This window comes from Ursus arctos, unplaced genomic scaffold, assembly GCF_023065955.2.
Source record: "Ursus arctos isolate Adak ecotype North America unplaced genomic scaffold, UrsArc2.0 scaffold_11, whole genome shotgun sequence".
Classification (NCBI taxonomy): Eukaryota; Metazoa; Chordata; class Mammalia; order Carnivora; family Ursidae; genus Ursus; species Ursus arctos.
The window spans coordinates 58,876,924-58,897,103 of record NW_026622775.1 but is presented as its reverse complement, the minus strand read 5'-3'; the positions used below and the strand labels follow the sequence as shown (position 1 = coordinate 58,897,103).

The 20,180-nt window shown below is 39.4% G+C and overlaps 1 protein-coding gene across 1 annotated transcript in view; it reads right to left on the bottom strand.

Annotated features, from left to right (window-relative positions):
* GALNTL6 (polypeptide N-acetylgalactosaminyltransferase like 6) overlaps positions 1-20,180 on the bottom strand; it is a 1,130,868-nt gene that overhangs the window by 80,941 nt on the left and 1,029,747 nt on the right. Inside the window, exon 9 of the mRNA XM_026518852.4 lies at positions 8,446-8,553. Coding sequence (XP_026374637.1) covers positions 8,446-8,553 — 108 coding nt within the window. The remainder of the gene's footprint in view (positions 1-8,445; positions 8,554-20,180) is intronic.

Genomic DNA, 20,180 nt, shown 5'->3' with positions numbered 1-20,180 from the left:
TGGAAATGAAATAGGACAGGCCTCAAGCACAGTGTCACTGTGCATCTACGCATCTTACGGTAAGAAGCTAATTCCACAAAATGAGTGCTTCCCATTCAGGGGCTCCTGTGGCTTCATCATCCCATCGGACTCCCAAAAGGAGGAATTATAAAGCAGCCAGCCGGGCTCCCTCTTGCAAGAGTTACATTTTTGGTTATTGAGATTATGGCATGTTAAAATATTTAAATTTGCTTAAATTTCAGTAGCTTAATTTTGTAGCAGCAGGGACCTATTTTATCTAAGCAAGCCTTCTCCTTTCCGAGGCTCCAGTGGAGTTGTGAACGCAGGAAAATGTTCGGTTCTAATGGGGATAATGATAAAAATGCAATTATAATTCCCCCTAGCCCACAAATGGGCTCACCATGTAGTTTCTCAAGTGCTTTGAGAAAAGAAAGCTGTATAAATGCTAACTAACAACATAAAGTGCCAAGGTGCTTTAGGTAGGGGAAGGAGTAGCCAAAAGCAGACTGGAAAAGGTGCCATAGGAAAGAGAAAATAATTCCTGTTTTAATTTTGTTAAGAATGACAAGGTAAGAGTATGATTACTCATGATGGCTAATCGTCATGTAGATGCATACAATCCCCACTTAAATATTACATTTACTCTATAAAATCTTCCAATAGGCTTGGGACACCTGGGTAGCTCAGTCGGTTAAGCATCTGACTCTTAATTTTGGCTCAGGTGTTGATCTCGGGGACCTGAGATCCAGCCCTGCGTTAGATTCCGGGCTCAGCATGGAGTCTGCTTGAGATTCTTTCTCTCCCTCTCCCTTTCCCCCCGACCCCCAATCCACCTACGCATGCTCTCCCCCCTGCCAAAAAAAGTCTTCTAATAGGCTTAACAAAAAACACATGGGAAATATTGGTCCTCACTAGATAGCTCAAGAAATGCTGAATTTTGTCCTTATGGCTTATAATTTCTTGTCTCAATGCCAAGCCCCGTTTTGCACATTAGAAAGAATTAGCTACTTGATTCACAAGTCATAGCTGAGCTGAACTTGGGAAAGCACTGAGGAATACTTGAAACAATGAAACTGAGCAGAATGCTTCAACGTTGGGAGGATGATAGCATCTGTGGAAGTTTGGGGGTAATATGTAGAGCAAACGAATCGGAAGGAAAGCAAACTAAAAGTTCATTTTGAGAAGCTTTGTGGAAAATTGCTGAGTTTTAAAATAATGTAGTTGTTTTTGCCTCGCATGTTGTTTTCATGATACTTGACTCTCTGTTTAGCGTCTCTATGGTTGGTATGCAAATTCCATGTTTTACCTCCATATTGTTTAAAAATGTTAATGACAATGTGTGATTCTGTTGTTATTTCTTAAACAGACAAAAACATATGTGAATACTTAAAAAAATTCTGATGCCACTGGTTTAGGAGTTAAGGGAACAAGGGAGGGTCAAGCACTGGGACATAAGTTTTTGTTTCCTGTTTTCCCAACTCCTCTCTCTAGGTCCTTGGCAGACAGAGTAGTTTTACTTTGCCTTGTTTTCCTTTTAGGCAAAACAAGCATAAAATGTCCAGTGTTCAAAAAAGGGCCATCGCTAAAGGTGAGTATGAGTGTTCTACTAGTGTTGTGTGTCAGACACTAATCTCCAGCGTGGGGCGATGTCCTTGGGTGGTGTGACATTCCATTACAAAGGGATGGCCCAATGCTATTGGCTTAGGACATATAGCATGCTCTATGCATCTCAATGGTAGGCAATCGAAAAATATTTATTGAAAAATTTCTCCAGCCTGAGCCTCTGTTGAGGCTCTAGAGATGACCCTTATCCTCATAACATGCAGTGGATTCATCCTATCTTAATGATTTATTGAAACATTATCAGCACGTAATAAACTTATGGTTGTTTTCTTTAGGGAGACTCTCATGAAGAATAAGAAAATATTATTTATGGAAGATGTTTGGATTTCTTAAATAAAAGGCCCCATCTAAAGAGAGGATATTATATTCTAAAATGTGGCCAAGAAGGGAGAGAAGCAAACACATGATTGCAGTATGTGAATCATCTTTATTTCTGGCCCTAAGTATCAGACAGCCTTATTGCCTTTTTTGTTATATTGTAAGGAAGAATTAGAGATAGTTATTGTTTTCAGAGGAATTGCTTCTGCACAGAAGTCCTAGCCATTTATGCAGGCTGAGTCTTTTGGGAAGAATTCATCATTTTCCTGCTTTTTGGGAGAAAGCCCGTGGTAGGCCGCCGTGTCCCTGAACTCAATGATAGTTTCAGATAATGCACCTGAACTCTATAGTTTTAAGAGCAACAGAAAGACGTGCTGGCTGCTGTTGATGGCTAAGGTTGTCATGCTACAGCTCCTATTTGCTGGGCAGTTTTATGAGGGTAAACTGATTTACCATCATCGGGGAGAAAGGTCAATTTGTGGGAGCAGATTTCCCATTCATCACCATACTTTGTAGCCTTGTTGGTGATTTTATTTTCCGATATCAAAGTAGTCATTTTTGGTCTTGCTAAAGCTTTTCCTCAACTGCTGTATTTCTCTGACACAAACGAGGGAGGGCTGCACACGTCAGATCTTGTGTTCTTCTGTTTAAGCTGCTTCAGACAGGGAGAGCCGACACCAGGGAGAATGATGAGGGGGCACTCACTAATTGACTTGGGGTGGTCTGACTTTGACACTGAAACACTCCTCCCCTGCTCCTCCTCCTCTGTACTTCTCTCCACCCGGACCAATGTCAACAGTCTGAGATGATCTATGGAGTCAGCAGAACTGGATGTCACCAGGGATATGACACTGGAAGAATGATAACTTGGGCAATAGGTTAAGAGGTCACTTCATAGCCAACAGAGGCAAAAACCACCATCCTCCCTCAGACCTCAGGTTTAACCTTCATGCCCATGAAGTATAATAACCATAGGACAACTTCAAAGCTCATTGCATTCTGCCGAGAAACCCAAAGTAAATACATGAAGTGAAAAACATTTGTAACTTGGATGTAGATCACAGTGTAGCCTACAGGATCATTAAACATTATCTATTAATATAGAACATATATCGTTATGTGCTAAATAATGCTAGATGTGATATATGAGATATACTTCCTCTTCCGTAAAGTCATAATCACAACGATAACATAATCTTTACAAACTAGTTTATAAGTAAGTATATACATTACAGATCTCATTCCATAGCGAGTTTAGTTATGTTTATTTAACCCTTTGCTCACCCTCATGGTGTTCGGATTGTTATGTATAGATTGCTGGACTGTGTGGATACCACCTGATTGTCACAAACAGGACCATTAGTTATGAGAGGTTAAAGTTTGAGGTGCCTGGGTGGCTCAGTTGATTAAGTGCCTGCCTTCAACTCAGGTCAAGATCCCAGGGTCTTGGGATCGAGCCCCATATCAGGCTCCCTGCTCAGCATGTGCACGCACGCTCACTTTCTCTCCCTCCCTCAAATAAACACATAAAATCTTAAAAATAAAAAGAAGTTAAAGTTTATGTTTATCTTGTCCATCATGATACTTCCAGGGTCTAGCACAGTGCCTGGCATGATAAATACTTTTTTTTTTTTTCAGAAATGAACATTTATTGATATAGAAAATCTGATTTTTGTGGGTCCTCAGAATCCTAGATGGGAAGGCTCTACAAGTCTCCAGAGTTCTGGCTCTCCCTGAACTCCTGTAAGGCAGTCCGGTCCCACCCTCCTTATCTAGGACAAATCTGAGCATTTTTCCCCCTTCCCCTTTCTCACATACCCATTTTGGTACTGATGATTTTTTCTTAGAAGCCATGATGAAAACCTTGTAGCCATATTTGACCTCTCTGTCACTGCACAGTGTGGCAAATCAATAAAAACCTTTTAGGAAATTTTCTTTACAAATGCTTCTTACATTCGAAATGTTCTTTTCCTTACTCTTTCTCCCACTGAATATTTACTTGCTGGTTGACCTGTTTTTACCCTTTCTATTTTTATCCTGGCATTTCCTATTCAGGGGCGCCTGGGTGGCGCAGTCGTTAAGCGTCTGCCTTCGGCTCAGGGCGTGATCCTGGCGTTATGGGATCGAGCCCCACATCAGGCTCCTCCGCTGGGAGCCTGCTTCTTCCTCTCCCACTCCCCCTGCTGTGTTCCCTCTCTCACTGGCTGTCTCTATCTCTGTCGAATAAATAAATAAAATCTTTAAAAAAAAAAAAACAAAAAACAAAAACTATGAGTACCTCCCCACAAACTATAAGAAAAATACACCCTGCTCTGCACGTGGGGTCCTCCAGCTCTGTCTCCAATGTACATTCCTGTTTTAGCTCCATAGGTCCCAAACAACACAATCCTTTCTCACTGTCTGTGCTTGCTCCTTCCTACAGGTAGGAGCTCAGGCTGGAGCCCCTGCCGTTTTTCTCCAGCTGCCCCTGTTTATTCCAAGCCTCCCTATGAGGGGCAGTATGGTAGGAGGGTTAAGAGTTGGGCAGACAGGTCTCAATTCACCATCCCAGCTCTGTTCACTTGACATTTAACCTTATCCCTTCTAATGTGAGTTACATTTTGAAGTTCTATAGGCCATCCTGTGCAATCGGATTCTTATGGGGTTTGACTTCTTTTGTTTTATAGTTTTATTTTGCAACTTGGATGATGGTTGCCACAAAATGCAAGGTGAAATTTTAGGAAAGAAAATACTATTACTACTACGTCAGTGGCAAACCGCAGAAGTCTATAATCCCCTGATTTGCATTCTGTCACATCCCTTGCAAACTTAAAGTGAGGGTCGCTTCCAATTTTGTGTCCCATGCTCCTTTGGAGCAAGGGAGGACAGCTCTGTGAGCCTCCAGAATAGCCACCTCCCTCTCCCCCTCCAGTCTGCAGGGCTGCCCTCCACTGGCTTGGGATCCTCCTGGGGAAACTCCTTTGGGTAAAGTTGCATCCGTGGGACTACCCTTGTGCTACAGTCAGCTAGTGTGTTTATCCATGGGGTGACGGCTCTGCCCCTCTGTCATGTCCTGCTCACAGAGTCACTGATCTCAGGTCCAATGGCTTTGACTATCCCCAAACACATTAGCCTTCACAGAGAAGTCTGGGAGGTGCCAATATGGCTGCTCCTTCAGCAGAGTGCATGGTTCACCTCACGACCGGTCAGGATGAAGGGTCTCCTTGGAGTCTTCCACCCTCCTGCCACTCAGCCACTTCCGCTGTGCGGAGGCTCGGTGGGCCTTTAGCTGGGGAGCTGCTTACTCTTCTGTGATGAGGACAGTGTCATCTCCAGGAAGGGACAACTGTCACTACAGCCCTGGGGACTGTCTAGTCTCCCTGCAACAATAGGGGCTAGCATCCCTTCTGTCAGGGACCGGCAGTTTGTTCCTGGTGAAAAGATACCACAACAATGCCCAGTGTACAAACATTGGACCAGGAACTGACTCAGCAAAATATCTAATTTTATTCATGATGAATGAATACTCTGATTCCCAGATGAAGGGGAATTGAAGGTAACTATATCCTGGATTTTTGCATTTTCTGGGAACAGACAGAGGGATGCTGATTTTTCTTTTTGCCAAATAAGGGCATTAATAAAAATCTATCTTGTATTCTGTCATAAAAAAGAAAAAAGTCTCCAATTGCGGCATAAAAAGATATTATTAAATTGAGTATATGTAGCTTTGTGATTCTTATTTTTCTGTTTCCTGAGGCTGAGTGAAAACTGGTGCAGGAACTGGCTCTGGGTCACTGGTCCTGAGTTTGGGAACCACTATTCTGTTAAATTTGTTCATTTAATTGAGGTATCCTTGAAGGTCCTCTTTCAACAGCTATGGCACCCCTCCCCCCCTCCTCCCTCTACCTGTACATATCTTTAGAATACATCTGAATAATTACTTGTTGTCCTGTATTATCCTTTGATGGTTTCATATATGGCTATCTTGTCTCTTGCAGCCAGACTGTAATGCTAGGTAAACAGAAGGTACTAATTATTTGAATTTGTTTCTGCAATACACATTGGTGTGCTGTTTAGAGAACTGCAGGCTATTCACACAATTGTGTGTGTGCTGTGTGTGTGTGTGTGTGTGTGTGTGTGTGTGTTTGGAAGTTGGCTGGAATCCTCATTTTACATAGGCACATAAATAAAAGGTGCACGTTTTTGAAAAGTTAAGTGAGCTTTGTAAAATATGAAAACAAACCTTTGGAGCTAAAAATCTCCACCTTCTACATTTCCCAATGAGGCTGGAGAGATTAACTACCTATTGAACAGACATGGCCCTGCCTCCGAAGCACCTTTAAAGTCTCTCATCATTTCTGATGATTTAGTAATGATGTAGATGGTAGCAGGTAGTTGAGCCTCTCGCACAAAAATCAGAATTGTTGTTCATTTTAATATATTTTTTCTATTTAAAACATCATAAAACATTCCTCAGACTGACAGTAGAGCTTCAATATTTATGACTTTCTGTTTGCCCTAGCAGTTTAGAAAAAAACTAAAAATGAGCCTTCAAGTAAAATTTAAGTGGAAAAGATTAAAATTCAGAATTATGGACTTTTTTTTTTCATTTGAATGAACACACACTTTTTGCTGGGAATTTTATGTGCCAGCCTACTTTTCCTATATTTGACAGTCCTTGAAAAAGTACTTAATTTCTTTCTTGAAAATATAAGAACAGTTTTACTTTTTTGAAAATACACCCTCTGGACCAGCACAACTTTCCCTTCCAGTTTGTACGCACTAATTTTGACACTAAACCAAGCACACCCTCCATCCATTTGGCAAATGGATGATTCAGAGTGGGGCACAAACTGGGCGTGTTTGAGTGGGTGAAAGGCACAAATGACAACATCATTATCTTTGGGGTAGTTTAACTTGCTATGATTTATGATATCCTCATGGCTGATTTGTTTTAGGTGCTCGAAACTGGACCTTCCAGTGAATTCTTGTTGTTTTCCTGAATGAGCTTGGAGATTCCTATGTGTTAAGTCTTATGACAAAATTAAATCATATGTCCTTGTGCAAGACGCAGCTCTTTAATTGCTTTATGATTTTCTGATTTTTTTCAAAGCATATTTTTACAGCTACTCAATAGAGTATGTTATTAATCTTTTGAAGAGGACATAATTATATGACCATTTCCCTTCAAGGTGTATGTGAACTAACTTCATGACTATTAACTCAAACTGTTATAAAAAAGATTATGGAGGTGGCTTAAGGAATGGACAGTGTTGACAATCTCAGAAAGGGAAATAAGAAAGAATCCTTTTACCTCAAAAAGACTCACTAGAAATTTTTTTTTATACTTCCCTGAAATGGTCAAGTTTTAGTAAGACAAACCGGTAGCATTTTCTAGTCTTAGTTTTTCCTGATTAATTAATCCTTGCAACAAATATGTGTTGACTGCCTTGTTCTAGGTGTTGGGAAGGCAGTAGCAAATAAAACAGAGAAACACTCTGCCTTTGTGGGATTGATATTCTAATGAAACCCGATGAACTAGTTTATATTTTAAAGAAGCCTGTGAGCTTAATATAAAAGACTCAAATAGTTATATATTGCAGCCTTACTAGTAAAAGAACCAAACTGAATAATTCAAGACTAGATTCCTAGGGGAACGCTGTGTGAAGGGATGTGGCAAAACCACCTTTTCCCCCCTAGATTTTGCACCTCTGCAGTGGCGGGTCCATACTGTGGTGAATACAACTAACCCAGCTCCAGAGACAGTCACATGGAAAACACAGACATCGTCAGGAGTATTTCAAGAAGGTATCGTGACTTTCTCCCAAAGATGTATGAAAATGTTCTAAAATGCAGAAGAAAGCATTGTTTCTTTTAGCCTATGAGAAAGGTTTTATTCGAAACAGTATCTGAAAAAACATCTTGCAACTGGCCAAATTTGGGGTTTTGAGGATGGGGTAAAATTTTAGGCAGCGCTGGCCCTAGATGCAAATGAGAAGGCAGAATCTGGACAACCGCTTCTCCCCATCTTGTATATACCCTTTCTCCACCCTACTTTTTATGTATTCTGTTATACTCCATAGCAGAAGGGAACCAGGGGGAGTACTGGACATCCATTCTGAAGACCTGGGCTTAAACCCCTCCTCTGCTATTTATCTTTCATTTGAGCATGAACAAGCCACCTTGCTAAGGCCCAGGTTTCATCTACAAAATAAGGATAAGAATATCAATCTCAGAAGGTATAAGTAAAGATTAAATATGATGTATGTGAAAGTGCTTTGAAACAATTAAAAACAAGAATTAGCAGTAGTAGTTAATACTTTCCTAAGGAATGGAACACAGAAACGGTTTATATACTAAAGCCTGTCAAATGGAATGGCAAGTGGTGGAGTTTTTATTTTGGTCAATTGTTTCTATCAGACTGTGTCTCTCCATCTGCGTCACAAATCATACCATGTACAAGGCTGCTTAGTCTGCCTACAGGAAGCCATATCAAGCCCAACTTATTCTGATCCCATTACTCACTCTTGCCAAGCTGGTCCCAGATGGAACTTTATAAGGGACGTACTTCCTGTAGATATGACCAACTCTAGAACATGGGACATCAAACATTTCTCCTCCACACATCCAAACCTAAAGAAAGGAAATTTAAAAGTATAACGAAAGAGAACTGTACACTTCAGACTTAAAAAAAGAGGAATCATTAGTAAGATTCATAAAAAAATCTTAGAATCACTCGAGGTCTCTAAATTAAAAATTTCTATTTATCGTAAAAGGTTAACCAAGAAAAAACCCTCACATTTCCAAAACCTAGATTCATAACAGTATAGAACCAAAATACTAGTTCAGTAAAGTCTAATTTCCATGGACAGCACGTTGGCATTTTTTTATTCTAGTAAAATTTGTTCACAAATATTGCTTGGCACTGACATTTAATGCTTAGACGGCTTCTTATTTATATTGTTATTTGTTTTGATAATCTCGTGAAATCATTTGAAGAAATAGCATTGGAATTTAAATGTCAAAATTCAAAATTTAAAATATAAAAAATGGAATTTTAAAAATAGGTGAATGAATTAAGGAATGCAGACATATCCATACTTGAAGTGACATCTAGATTCTGAAACTTCCAATAGAGCTCACCTTAAAAATCATTGTTGCTTTCTAATTTCTCCTACCCTTGATCTTTTCTTAGGTACAGAAAATATTTGGTTATTGATGTGGACTCAGGAAATATTAAACTCAAGGTATGTGTTAAAATGTTGTACTTGTATATGGTAACAAAAATGAATTGCTTATTTTGTAATCATGACTTACCACTTAGACACATGCTTAATCATGATTTTATATAACAGAGTACTTAGCCGTCAAAGGAAAAACTATGGAAACAAAATCCAGGCTTCCTATATACTAGATTTTTAGTTATTGTCATTTCAAGAGAAAGTTTAAAAAGAGTTAGATACTATAAAGGTTAGTTTATATATCACTTGGCGGCACTGCAGTGCCCAGATATTTGGTCAGACATTATTCTGGATGTTTCTATGGAGGTGTTTTTTTGGATGCGGTTAATATTTAAATTGGGCTTTAGGTAAAGCATTACATCCTCTGTAATGTGGGTGGACCCCATGCAATCAGTTGAAGACATTACTGGAACAAAGACTGACTTCCCCCTAGCAAGAAGGAATTCTGCCAGCTGATTGCCCATGGACTTGAACTGCTCCTCTTCCCTGGGTCTTCAGTCTGCCAGCCTTCTCTGCAGATTTTGGACTTACCAAGCCTCCTCAGCCATGTGAAAACAAATCTCTCTCACTTAATATATACATATGTCGTTGGTTGTTTCTCTGGAGAACCCTGACTAATACAGATATACAGCTTGTTTTAAAGTGTAATATTGAAAGAAAGAAAGAAAGAAAGAAAGAAAGAAAGAAAGAAAGAAAGAAAGAAAGAAAGAAAGAAAGAAAGAAAGAAAACTTATGTCTTAACTTACATTTGCTTTCAACTTCTTCCACTATGAGAAATGACATCCCGAGTGAGACCAGTAAATAGAGATTAGAGTGATAGAACTCCAAGGAGAAGGCAATTCAATTACTAAAGCAATACTCAGTTGCTCTGAATGAGTTCAGGACTACTCATGGTATCAATTTCAACTTAATGGGATATTTATTGATCTTTTGAATCAAGACATCAGAATTCTGCATAAATGATATGAAGCTGGTATGGGCAGTGAATATTCTAAACAATAATAACAGCATCTGGAAAGATCTTGAGAGAGCTATATTAGATTAAACATAAAAAGGGTAAACATAAAGTCTTTGTATCTAAAAATGCCAACCCTTCCAGAACAGGATGGGGTGGAAAAAGACTGGGTAGCATAAAATACACATTACCAGCATGATATGGAGAATGTGAGGAGTAAGGGTCTGAATCTATCTGTCTGAAGTCTTATGCTAATTTCTGGGTAAATACTATATGCTCCCTTCTAAAAAGAATTAACAAAGTGAGAAAGGGATGCAAACTGTGTTTTAGGAGAAGTAGAAAAAAGAACTGGAGTTATGAAATCTTGATAAGATCCAGAGAAACCCTTTTCAAATATTTGAAGATCCTAGTATTTGGACGAGATGTTCTGTAGAACGTCAAGGAGATCGGATTAATAGGATAGAGCTATAAAAAGACAGATTTCAACTCAGTGGAAAAACTTTCTGATAGAATGATTAAAGATAATATGGGTTTCTTGCATCACTAATTGTGTTGAAATCTGTAGTACGTGACACTTTGGAGACAAGAATGTAACTTTGAGTGGACAGCTGACCTAGCTGATATTTTAAGGTAATTTTAATAATAAGAGCTGTCATTTATGAGTGTGTACTGTGCCCTTTTTCATTTAACGCTCAGAACTCAATGACAGATTTTACTTTTCCCCCCAATTATATAGGTGGGGAAGTGGCAGTCCAGACTATGTAACTTGCCCAAAACCATATAACTGACCACCTGCAGAATGGAAATTTGAATCCTAGTAGTCTAACACTAGTGCCCGTATGTTTAATCAATATACTATCTATAGACCCGCAAACCTTGTCTGTAGATGTCATAGTAAATACTTGGGGCTTTTCAGGTCATATGGTTTCTCTTGCAAAATCAACTCTAGCACAGCTAGCTATATTTCAATAAAACAGGCAAAGGGCCATAGTTTGTTGGCTGCCATTTTATAAGTTAGAAAGTCTTTTCAAATGCTGAAACTCAGTCATTCTAGGATAATACATGTGGGACATAATAGTATCCAAAACTGGACACCATAATATCTCCCATTGCGCATACTCGTCCTACAGTGTCACCTTGGGACCTGTCTTGTATTGGTCTGATACGATTTCAGATCCCCTGTTTATGACTTAAATGAAGTTGTTTTAGTCCACTTGTTTATGACAAAGACAAAGCAAGATTGCTTTAGAGATAAATTTGTTTTGATATAGGAATGCAGTAAATGGTGTCAGGATGTCATCATCTCATCTGTTCTCACTGAGAAGAGCTCAGGAGTTCAGCTGCCGAGGGGCCCCACTGGGGCCTTGTGAATAAAAGTATAGGAAGAAGCAACTATGGCAAGACAGCCTTTTGACTGAGAGTTTGGTTGAGGCAAGGCAATTGTTCACTCATCTAAAAATAGCTCTCCTAAGACCTTGGGGGCAGTTAGCTCCTGCCACAGTAAAGCTGACTCTTTTACCAGCAGTGGCGAAAACCCTGCAGCAGCTCCTGGAAGATCTTCTTGTCCATCAACACTGGCACCCTCGTTCCCCAGCAATGAGCTCTAGTAACAGGGGACTTTTACTTTTGCACCGCCCGCTGGATGTCAGCCCAAGGTTGGCTAAGCCATGTCTCCCATAAAGGTACACCTCAATGAAATTAGGACTTTATTGCTTTCATCTCCCCTTGCCTAGAACAATAATGTGGTTAATCTGTCATTGATTTGGAGTGTGCTATTTCTTTATTTACTCGTTAAGAGATATTATCCTGTATGCTATTTGGCTTGTGAAGTTACTGCAGTGAGCCTGTGTTAAATAAATTCCTGGTGAAGACAGCTGATGTTGTTACCAGGATTTGGGGATTTTTTAATAGGAGTTGGTCCACTCTAATAACCTTTTCTTTCCCCCCCATCTCCTCTGACATTTTAAATTAAATATAGTGAATGTAGTTATTTGAGAGATTATTTCCTTTGATTATTTCAGCATTTTAAAGCGTAAAATTTGGAAGTAATATATGACAGATGAAGCGGTGGGCAATGGGAGGGCAGAGAATGTAGATAGTCCTGTTTATAATCGAATGTCAGCTTTTATTGGTCAAAAATAAGCAAGTGTCAAGGCAAAGAAGACTTCCTTTTTTTTTTCTTTAAAAATTTATTTATTTTAGAGAGAGAGACTGAGTGGGAGGGGTAGAGGGAGAGGGAGAGAATCTCTAGCAGTTATCCCACTGAGCAGGGAGCCCAATGTGTAGGGGGGTGTGGGCTCGATCTCACGACCCTGAGATCATGACCTGAGCCAAAACCAAGAGTCTGATGTTTAACTGACTGTGCCACCGAGGCACCCTGACAAAAAGCCTTCTTATATTATCATCTTATCTGGGAGGTACTGATTTGTTGGCACAGGCATTTATTTCTCATGAAAAAAGGTGGCCGTATTACACTCATTCGTCTCTCCTGCAGGACTAGGGGATGGTGACAAATGAGGGTAAGATGTAGGGACAAGGCCTGGACAATTCCTTACATTCTCAGGCTTTAATCTTTTTTTTTTTTTTTTTTTTTTTTGGTTCATGTGGTCTTCGAGAATACTTAGACAGTAGGCAGAAATTGACTATATACATCTTATGAGAGATTTTGCCTAAGTGAGAATTGCCACAATAGAAAGTTAAATACATTATCATTACTTTCCTTTCTAAGATATGTCAACATAACCTATTAGAAACACAGAAATGAAATTCTAATTAATTCTTTTCAGAGGGTCACCATAATACAGTTTTTAAAAATATCCGCATCAGTTTTCTCTTGGTGTGTAACGAATTATCACAAGTGTAATGGCTGAAAACGGCACTCATTTATTATGAACTCGAGGTTCTGTGGGTCAGAAGTCCAAGTGGGCTCCATTGGGTTCTCTGCCCGGAAAAAGGCAGATTTCACAAGACTGTAATTCTAAGTGGCTGCTGGGCTGAGCTCTTATCTGGAGCCTCTCGGGAAGAATCTGCTTCCAGGCTCATTTAGAGCCTGGCATTGGCATTGGTAGCATTGCCACCACTGGCATTAGAACTGGCATTGGCATTGGAACCTGGCAACTGGCATTGGCAGAACTCAGTTCCTTGCAGTTGTGGGACTGGGACCCCCATTTTCTTGCTGGTGGATGACCAGGGATTGCTGTTCCTTGCCCCGTGAACCCTCCATCTCATCGATGGATTGATCTCCCTTACGTAGAATAGTCTTTAGACTTTAAATCTCTCTGACTTCTTGTTCTACCAGCTGGAGAAAATGCTGTGCTTTTAAAAGGCTTATGTGATGGGACACCTGGGTGGCTCAGTCCATTAAGTGTCTGCCTTCAGCTCCGGTCATGATCCCAGGGTCCTGGAATCGAGCCCCACATTGGGCTCCCTGCTCACATGGAGCCTGCTTCTCCCTCTCCTCCCTGCTCCTGCTGTCTCTTAAATAAATAAATAAAATCTTAAAAACAAAATAAAAGGCTCATGTGAAAAGGTTAAACCCACCAGGACCATACTTCTATTTTAAAGTGAACTGATTAGTAACCTTAATCACATTTGCCAAATCTCCTTTGCCCTGTAATGTAACCTAATTGTGGAATAAACAAAGGAAGAGGGTCATCTTAGAATTCTGCCTACCACCATCTCCAGTGAATCAAAATTCATGTCTTCTTTTTTTTTTTTTTAATATTTTTTATTTGTTTATTCGACAGAGATAGAGACAGCCAGCGAGAGAGGGAACACAAGCAGGGGGAGTGGGAGAGGAAGAAGCAGGCTCATAGCAGAGGAGCCTAATGTGGGGCTCGATCCCACAACACCGGGATCACGCCCTGAGCTGAAGGCAGACGCTTAACCGCTGTGCCACCCAGGCGCCCCCAAAATTCATGTCTTCTATTGATAGTCTACTCCTATTCTTAAAATTCTTGCCATCAGAAATTTTTTTTCTCGTCAAGTTCAGGAAACTTCTATTCAGATTTTCTTTTATGCTAGATTCAGTGTTAGAGAAACTATAGAATTCTAAAATTCATTTCTCCCTATGCTACAATGACCACTCAGAAATATAAATCTGAATATATCACACCTTCATTTAGAATCCTTCAGTGTTTGCTACTGCCTTTAGGGTCAGGTCACAACTTCTCCATAAAGTCTCCAAGGCCTTATCTGGCCCTTGCTTCTGTGTCTGTCAGTCACTCTCTCCTGTCCCTACTTCACCCACCACCAGCACAGCTCCCACCTCACACACACATACTCTGTCTGGGCTATTTTTAATTCCTTAGGAAGCACTGAGTTTCCCTCCTTGCTGCCATAAATCTTTGTCTCTGAAGGAATTCTCCCCTTCCTTTTCCCCTTCCCTTCCATCCTATGCTCTGCCTATTTCATATTTGTCTTCCAGCTTTCAGCTTCACCATCACAATTGAACCCCTAGATTTGGTTAAGACTCCTGTTTTATGCTCTTTCCGTTCTGCAATTCTCTTTCCCATAATTCAGTAACTGAGTAAGTAAACAAATATGTAATGAGCATTTACTGTATGTTGGCATTGTTCCCCATGCTGGGGCCATAATGTGTCAATTCCAAGTTCTGAACAGTTTCTTTCAAGTAGAGACAGTAACTATAGTTAAGAATTTATGTGTTTATATAATGATCTGCTTAGTGTTTGTCTCCCCTCACTAGACTAAAAGTCCGTGACAATTTTGCTCACCATATCTCCAGCTACTAGTGAAGGGCTAAGCACATAATAAATAATAAATATTAGGGGCGCCTGGGTGGCTCCGTCGGTTAAGCGTCCGCCTTCAGCTCAAGTCATGATCCCCAGGTCCTGGGATCTAGTCCCGCATCGGGCTCCCTGCTCTGCAAGGAGTCTGCTTCTCCCTCTGCCCCTCCTCCCACTTGTTCTCTCCATCTCTTTCTCTCGTTCTCTCTCTCTCCAATAAAAAAAAAAATCTTTTTAAATAATTTGAAAAGTAAATAATAAATACTTATTGAATAGTTGAGTATGATCACCTCTATTTCAATTTTACTTATACTTTTATTTATGCAGGAGTCCTAAAGCCTTTCCAATTTATCATTGCTTCTTACAACCTCAGGGCCAACTTGCTTTTCACCATAAGTACACCAAGTCACTTGTCTCTAGAGTTTTTCTGCTTCTATACTATGGACATCACCAAACACTTCTTTATTTTGTTCACTCTTCCAATAACAATGTCCATTTCAGTACAAGCATGCATATCCCAACACGCTAGAGAAATGTGTTTAGGTGACAGTGGGACAACATGGTTCCTTAGGAAAGTGCAGCTGTTGTGGTCTTTATCCAATTCTTTATCTGTTCTGAAAGATGTGGCTTACATTTTTAAAAGACATTTCCTGGTCATATCATGAGATGGTTTCTTAAAAAACAGACCAAAACTATGGCATTGTCATGCTTAAGTATTTAATTCTTGGAGAAATGTTTTAAATCTACAAATACTGTGTCTTTCTTTGACAACATAAATATTTTAAAGCAATGTTATTTTACTCATGAATGACCACAGAGCATTTTTTTTCATAATGTAGTTCAAATTGACTGAATAATTGAAAGCTTGCCTCATTTTTTAAAAATCACTTTTCAATATCAGCTACAAACTGGAATTTAGACATTGAGAATGTTAAATTAAATGGAATCATACAATTATACCGGTCATATGAAATATGAAATTAGTTTCAGTAAGAAATTGATTGTCAGAGGATAGTAAGGGAATATTATTATCAGATATAAGACGAAACATAACACGCTGTGTGGAAATGGTGATCTAAACTCTCAAAAAAATTTGTATTGTTTATTGACTCTAAAATCTGCATCTTTCTGATCTTATTTCCTACTCTTCTTTCTGCTCAAGCCATTTTGGCTTCTTTTCTCTTCCTCCAATATTCCAGATACCCTCCCACCTTAGGGCATTTGTACTGGCTGTTCCCTCTGTCTAAAATTGTCTTCCAGATCTCGGCATGGCTGAGTCCCTCATCTCTTCCAAGTCTTAGCTCCAAATCCTCTTGCCCCAAACACCCTCCCATCTTGCACTCCGAGTCCTCATCACTCTCCCCTCCTGTCCCCACAGCCCTTACCACTTTCTCACTCACGCAGCCCTTAACCACTTTCTCACTTACCTCATGGACTTACTATGTTACTACTTGTCTGTCTCTCTCCCCAACGATGACAAAAGTCTGTGCCTTTTATTGAGCACCTAGGACAATGCCTGATGCATAGTTGGTGTTCCCTAAGTATTTATCGAATAAATAAATAAGCTGTTTGGGGCGCCTGGGTGGCACAGCGGTTAATCGTCTGCCTTCGGCTCAGGGCGTGATCCCGGTGTTACGGGATCGAGCCCCACATCAGGCTCCTCCGCTATGAGCCTGCTTCTTCCTCTCCCACTCCCCCTGCTTGTGTTCCCTCTCTCGCTGGCTGTCTCTCTCTGTCGAATAAATAAATAAAATCTTTAAAAAAAAAAATAAATAAATAAGCTGTTGGTTTATTGATATAAAGCGAGGTTAACTCCAGACAACTGAGTTATTAATGATAACCACCATTTAGCTGCCATTAAAAATAAAATTTGTGATCTCTAGTATATTCAAATACAAATTTCAAGATAATAAGCTATCCTGAATTTATTTGCATTTATATCTGGGTTATAATACAACACATTATGTATAAATAAGTAATTATGTTTCTGGGACTGGAAAGTAACTTTCTAATTGTATGGTATGTCTTAGGTGCTCTAAGTCTGAAGAACTTCTTGAGAATAGATAATCAATCACTTTACCATCTATTTAGAAATTAAGATATTAATTGTTAACCTAAAAAGCTTTGGTGCATAGCTATTGAAAAGGGCCATGTCTGTCATCAAACTATTCTTCTGGGCTAGATAGAATAAAAATTGCACCTTGGTTTGACTTAATCTAAGGGAGATACACCCATACATACCATTGCTTTGCTTTATTCTTAGAAACTTGGGTGCTGGGATTATTCTTTGAGATCAGGAGAAAAAAAGAACAAGTTATTTTGACCTTTCCTGACCCCCGTTTCATATTTGTTGATCAGAATACAATAAAAGCAGAGATTGGAAAATGTACCTACAGTCTTTAATGAGGACATCGTAGTTTCTAGTCTCAGGGGAAAAGCTCTCATTTCTTAAACCATCTGTTTAGGATTTTTTTCAAAGTAAGAAATGCTCTGTTATGTCAGTATAAAAAAAGATTGTCCCCAGGCTGTCTTGCACTTAATGAGCTTTTAAGCGGTCTGGGCAGGGATAGCAGGGCTTCCTTCAGAGGATACCTTGGTCAGATCATCGCTTTGAAGGTGCAGTGATCACATTTTGCAGTTAACACTTAGCAGTCTTATAAACAGTGATTAGGGTGGGGACTGGAACAACAACAACAAAAACAGATATATTACTTACTGTTTTCTTCAAAACATTAAATCTTGGGGAAGACAGAACAAATTTGAACATCTTAAAAGTGTTTTTTAGGTAAAATATTATGGCTAAGGACATAATCCCTCATTTCCCTTGATTCATTATTTTACAGCTTAGAAGGTGCATTAGAGACAAAGTGTTTGCTTTTTAAGAAAAAAGACTTTATTTATTTATTTATTTATTTATTTATTTATTTATTTAGAGAGTGAGAGATAGCACGTGTGTGCATCTGAGCGTGGGGGGGGGAGGGCCAAAGGGAGAGGGAGAGAGAATCCTAAGCAGACTCCCCAATGAGCCTGGAGCCTGACCCACGGCTTGATCTCATGACCCTGAGATCATGACCTGCGCTGAAACCAAGAATCAATTGTTCAACCAACTGAGCCATCCAGGTGCCCTGAAGTGTTTGCTTTTTATTGTTATTTCCATATGTCTCCAGATTTTGAGTCCATCGCTTTCATTTTCTGGATTCATCATCTGCTAAAAATAAATACAAATTCTTTAAAAACTTAAAAATTGGCTTTCTATATTAGAACAACTTTTTTTTTTTTTTGGAGGGGGGGTACTGTCCAAACATGTGCTTCTCCTTTGCCCCTGAGTTGGGCTGTCAATGATACTACCTTCCTAATGGCAGGGGAGCATGACTCAGGCCTTGCTACTGGAACCTCTTCCTTGAGGTTTCATTAGACTGGAACTACTAGTCTGATAATGAAGCAGAAAACGAAAGCCGGAGAGTTTCCAGAGGCCATGTCTGAGGGGTGGAAAGAGAGTCTGCTGGAGGGGGTGAAGCTGGCAGAGAGACAAAGGGGAGATACTCAAAGAAATAGTTCTAGCAGTATTTGGGATCTTATTTCCAGGCCTTCCAGAGGCTCACCCATTTCCTTGACATTTTTTCTTTCTTTCTTTCTTTTTTTTTTTTGGAGAACTACTAATTATTTATTGTACTGAATACAAGTCTCTTGAGGGAAATTTTTTGGGAAAAGGAACACTACTGTAGAAATCTTCCAATCCAGTTGACTCAATAAAGTCAATTTAAAAAAGACTGATTATAACATGATATGTATATATATATATATATTTTGTTTCATTTTTATTTAAATTTTAGTTAGTTGACATATAGTGTAATTTTGGTTTCAGTAGAATTTAGTGATTTATCATTTACATATAACACCCGGTGCTCATCACTACAAGTGCCCTCCTTCATACCCATCACCCATTTAACCCATCCCCCTGCCTACTTCCCCTTTAGCAACCCCCAGTTTGTTCTGTATAGTTAAGAGTCTCTTATGGTTTGCCTCCCTCTCTTTTTCTCCACCATCCCTTATGTTCATCTGTTTTGTTTCTTAAATTCCACATATGAGTGAAATCATATGGTATTTGTCTTTCTCTGATTGACTTGTTTCTTAGCACAATACACTCTGACTCCATCTATGTTGTTAGAAATGGCAAGATTTCATTCTTTTTGATGGCTGAATAATATTCCATTGTATATATACACCACATCTTCCTTTTCTACTCATCAGTTGATGGACATTTGGGCTCTTTCTACAATTTGGCTATTGCTGATAATGCTGCTATAAACATTCGGGTGTATGTGCTCATTTGAATCACTGTGTTTGTATCTTTTGGGTAAATATCTAGTAGTGTAATCACTGGGTCATAGGGTAGTTCTATTTTTAACTTTTTGAGGAACCTCCATACCGTTTTCCAGAGTGGCTGCACCAGTTCGCATTCCCACCAACAGTGTAGGAGTGTTCCCCTTTCTCCGCATCCTCGCCAACATCTGTTGTTTCCTGTGTTGTTAATTTTAGCCATTCTGACAGGTGTCAGATGATATCTCATTGTGGTTTTGATTTGTATTTCCCTGATGATGAGTGATGTTGAGCATCTTTTCATGTGTCTGTTAGCCACCTGTATGTATTCTTTGAAAAAATATCTAGTCATGTCTTCTGCCCATTTCTTAACTGGGTTTCCTTGACTTTTTCAGTTTGTTTTCAGGAATGGCATCTCCAATTTCTCCTTTCCTCTAAGTTAGGCTGAATTACATTTCTGTCTTCTAGTAAGGTGAAGAATAATAAAAACAAACAAACAACCCCCCAAAACCCTAGCCCTCTCTGTTTGAACAGTGAGAGTTTGAGTGCCTGGGAGTGCCAAGGGTGTACTTTGAAGCAAGCACATAATCAAAAGCTACTCAGATGAATTGTCATTACAGTAGAAACTTTGGAGAAGAAAAGCTTCTTCTAAGCTTCAACTAATCAGCAATTAAAATTTTTTTTAGCAATATTCAATATGAAGAAATTTCACCAAAAATAAAAAAATGTGAGCACTCTTCAAGTTTCATAGTGGCATTTGCATGTTATTTTTATCTTGGGGAGAAATTTATAGCACCTCTATGATATGGAACAGTGGAAAGAACACATATGCAGGGGTTTGAATTGAACAGGTTACTCCCCCTTTCTCATTGTCTTGTTGTCATCTTCTATCAAGTTGGAGTCATGTGTCTACTTCACAAGATAGTTGCAAGGACTGCGTTAAGTAATACCCACAGCACCCTTAAGTGGCCCATAATAGGTGCTCAAGAATGGTGGTCA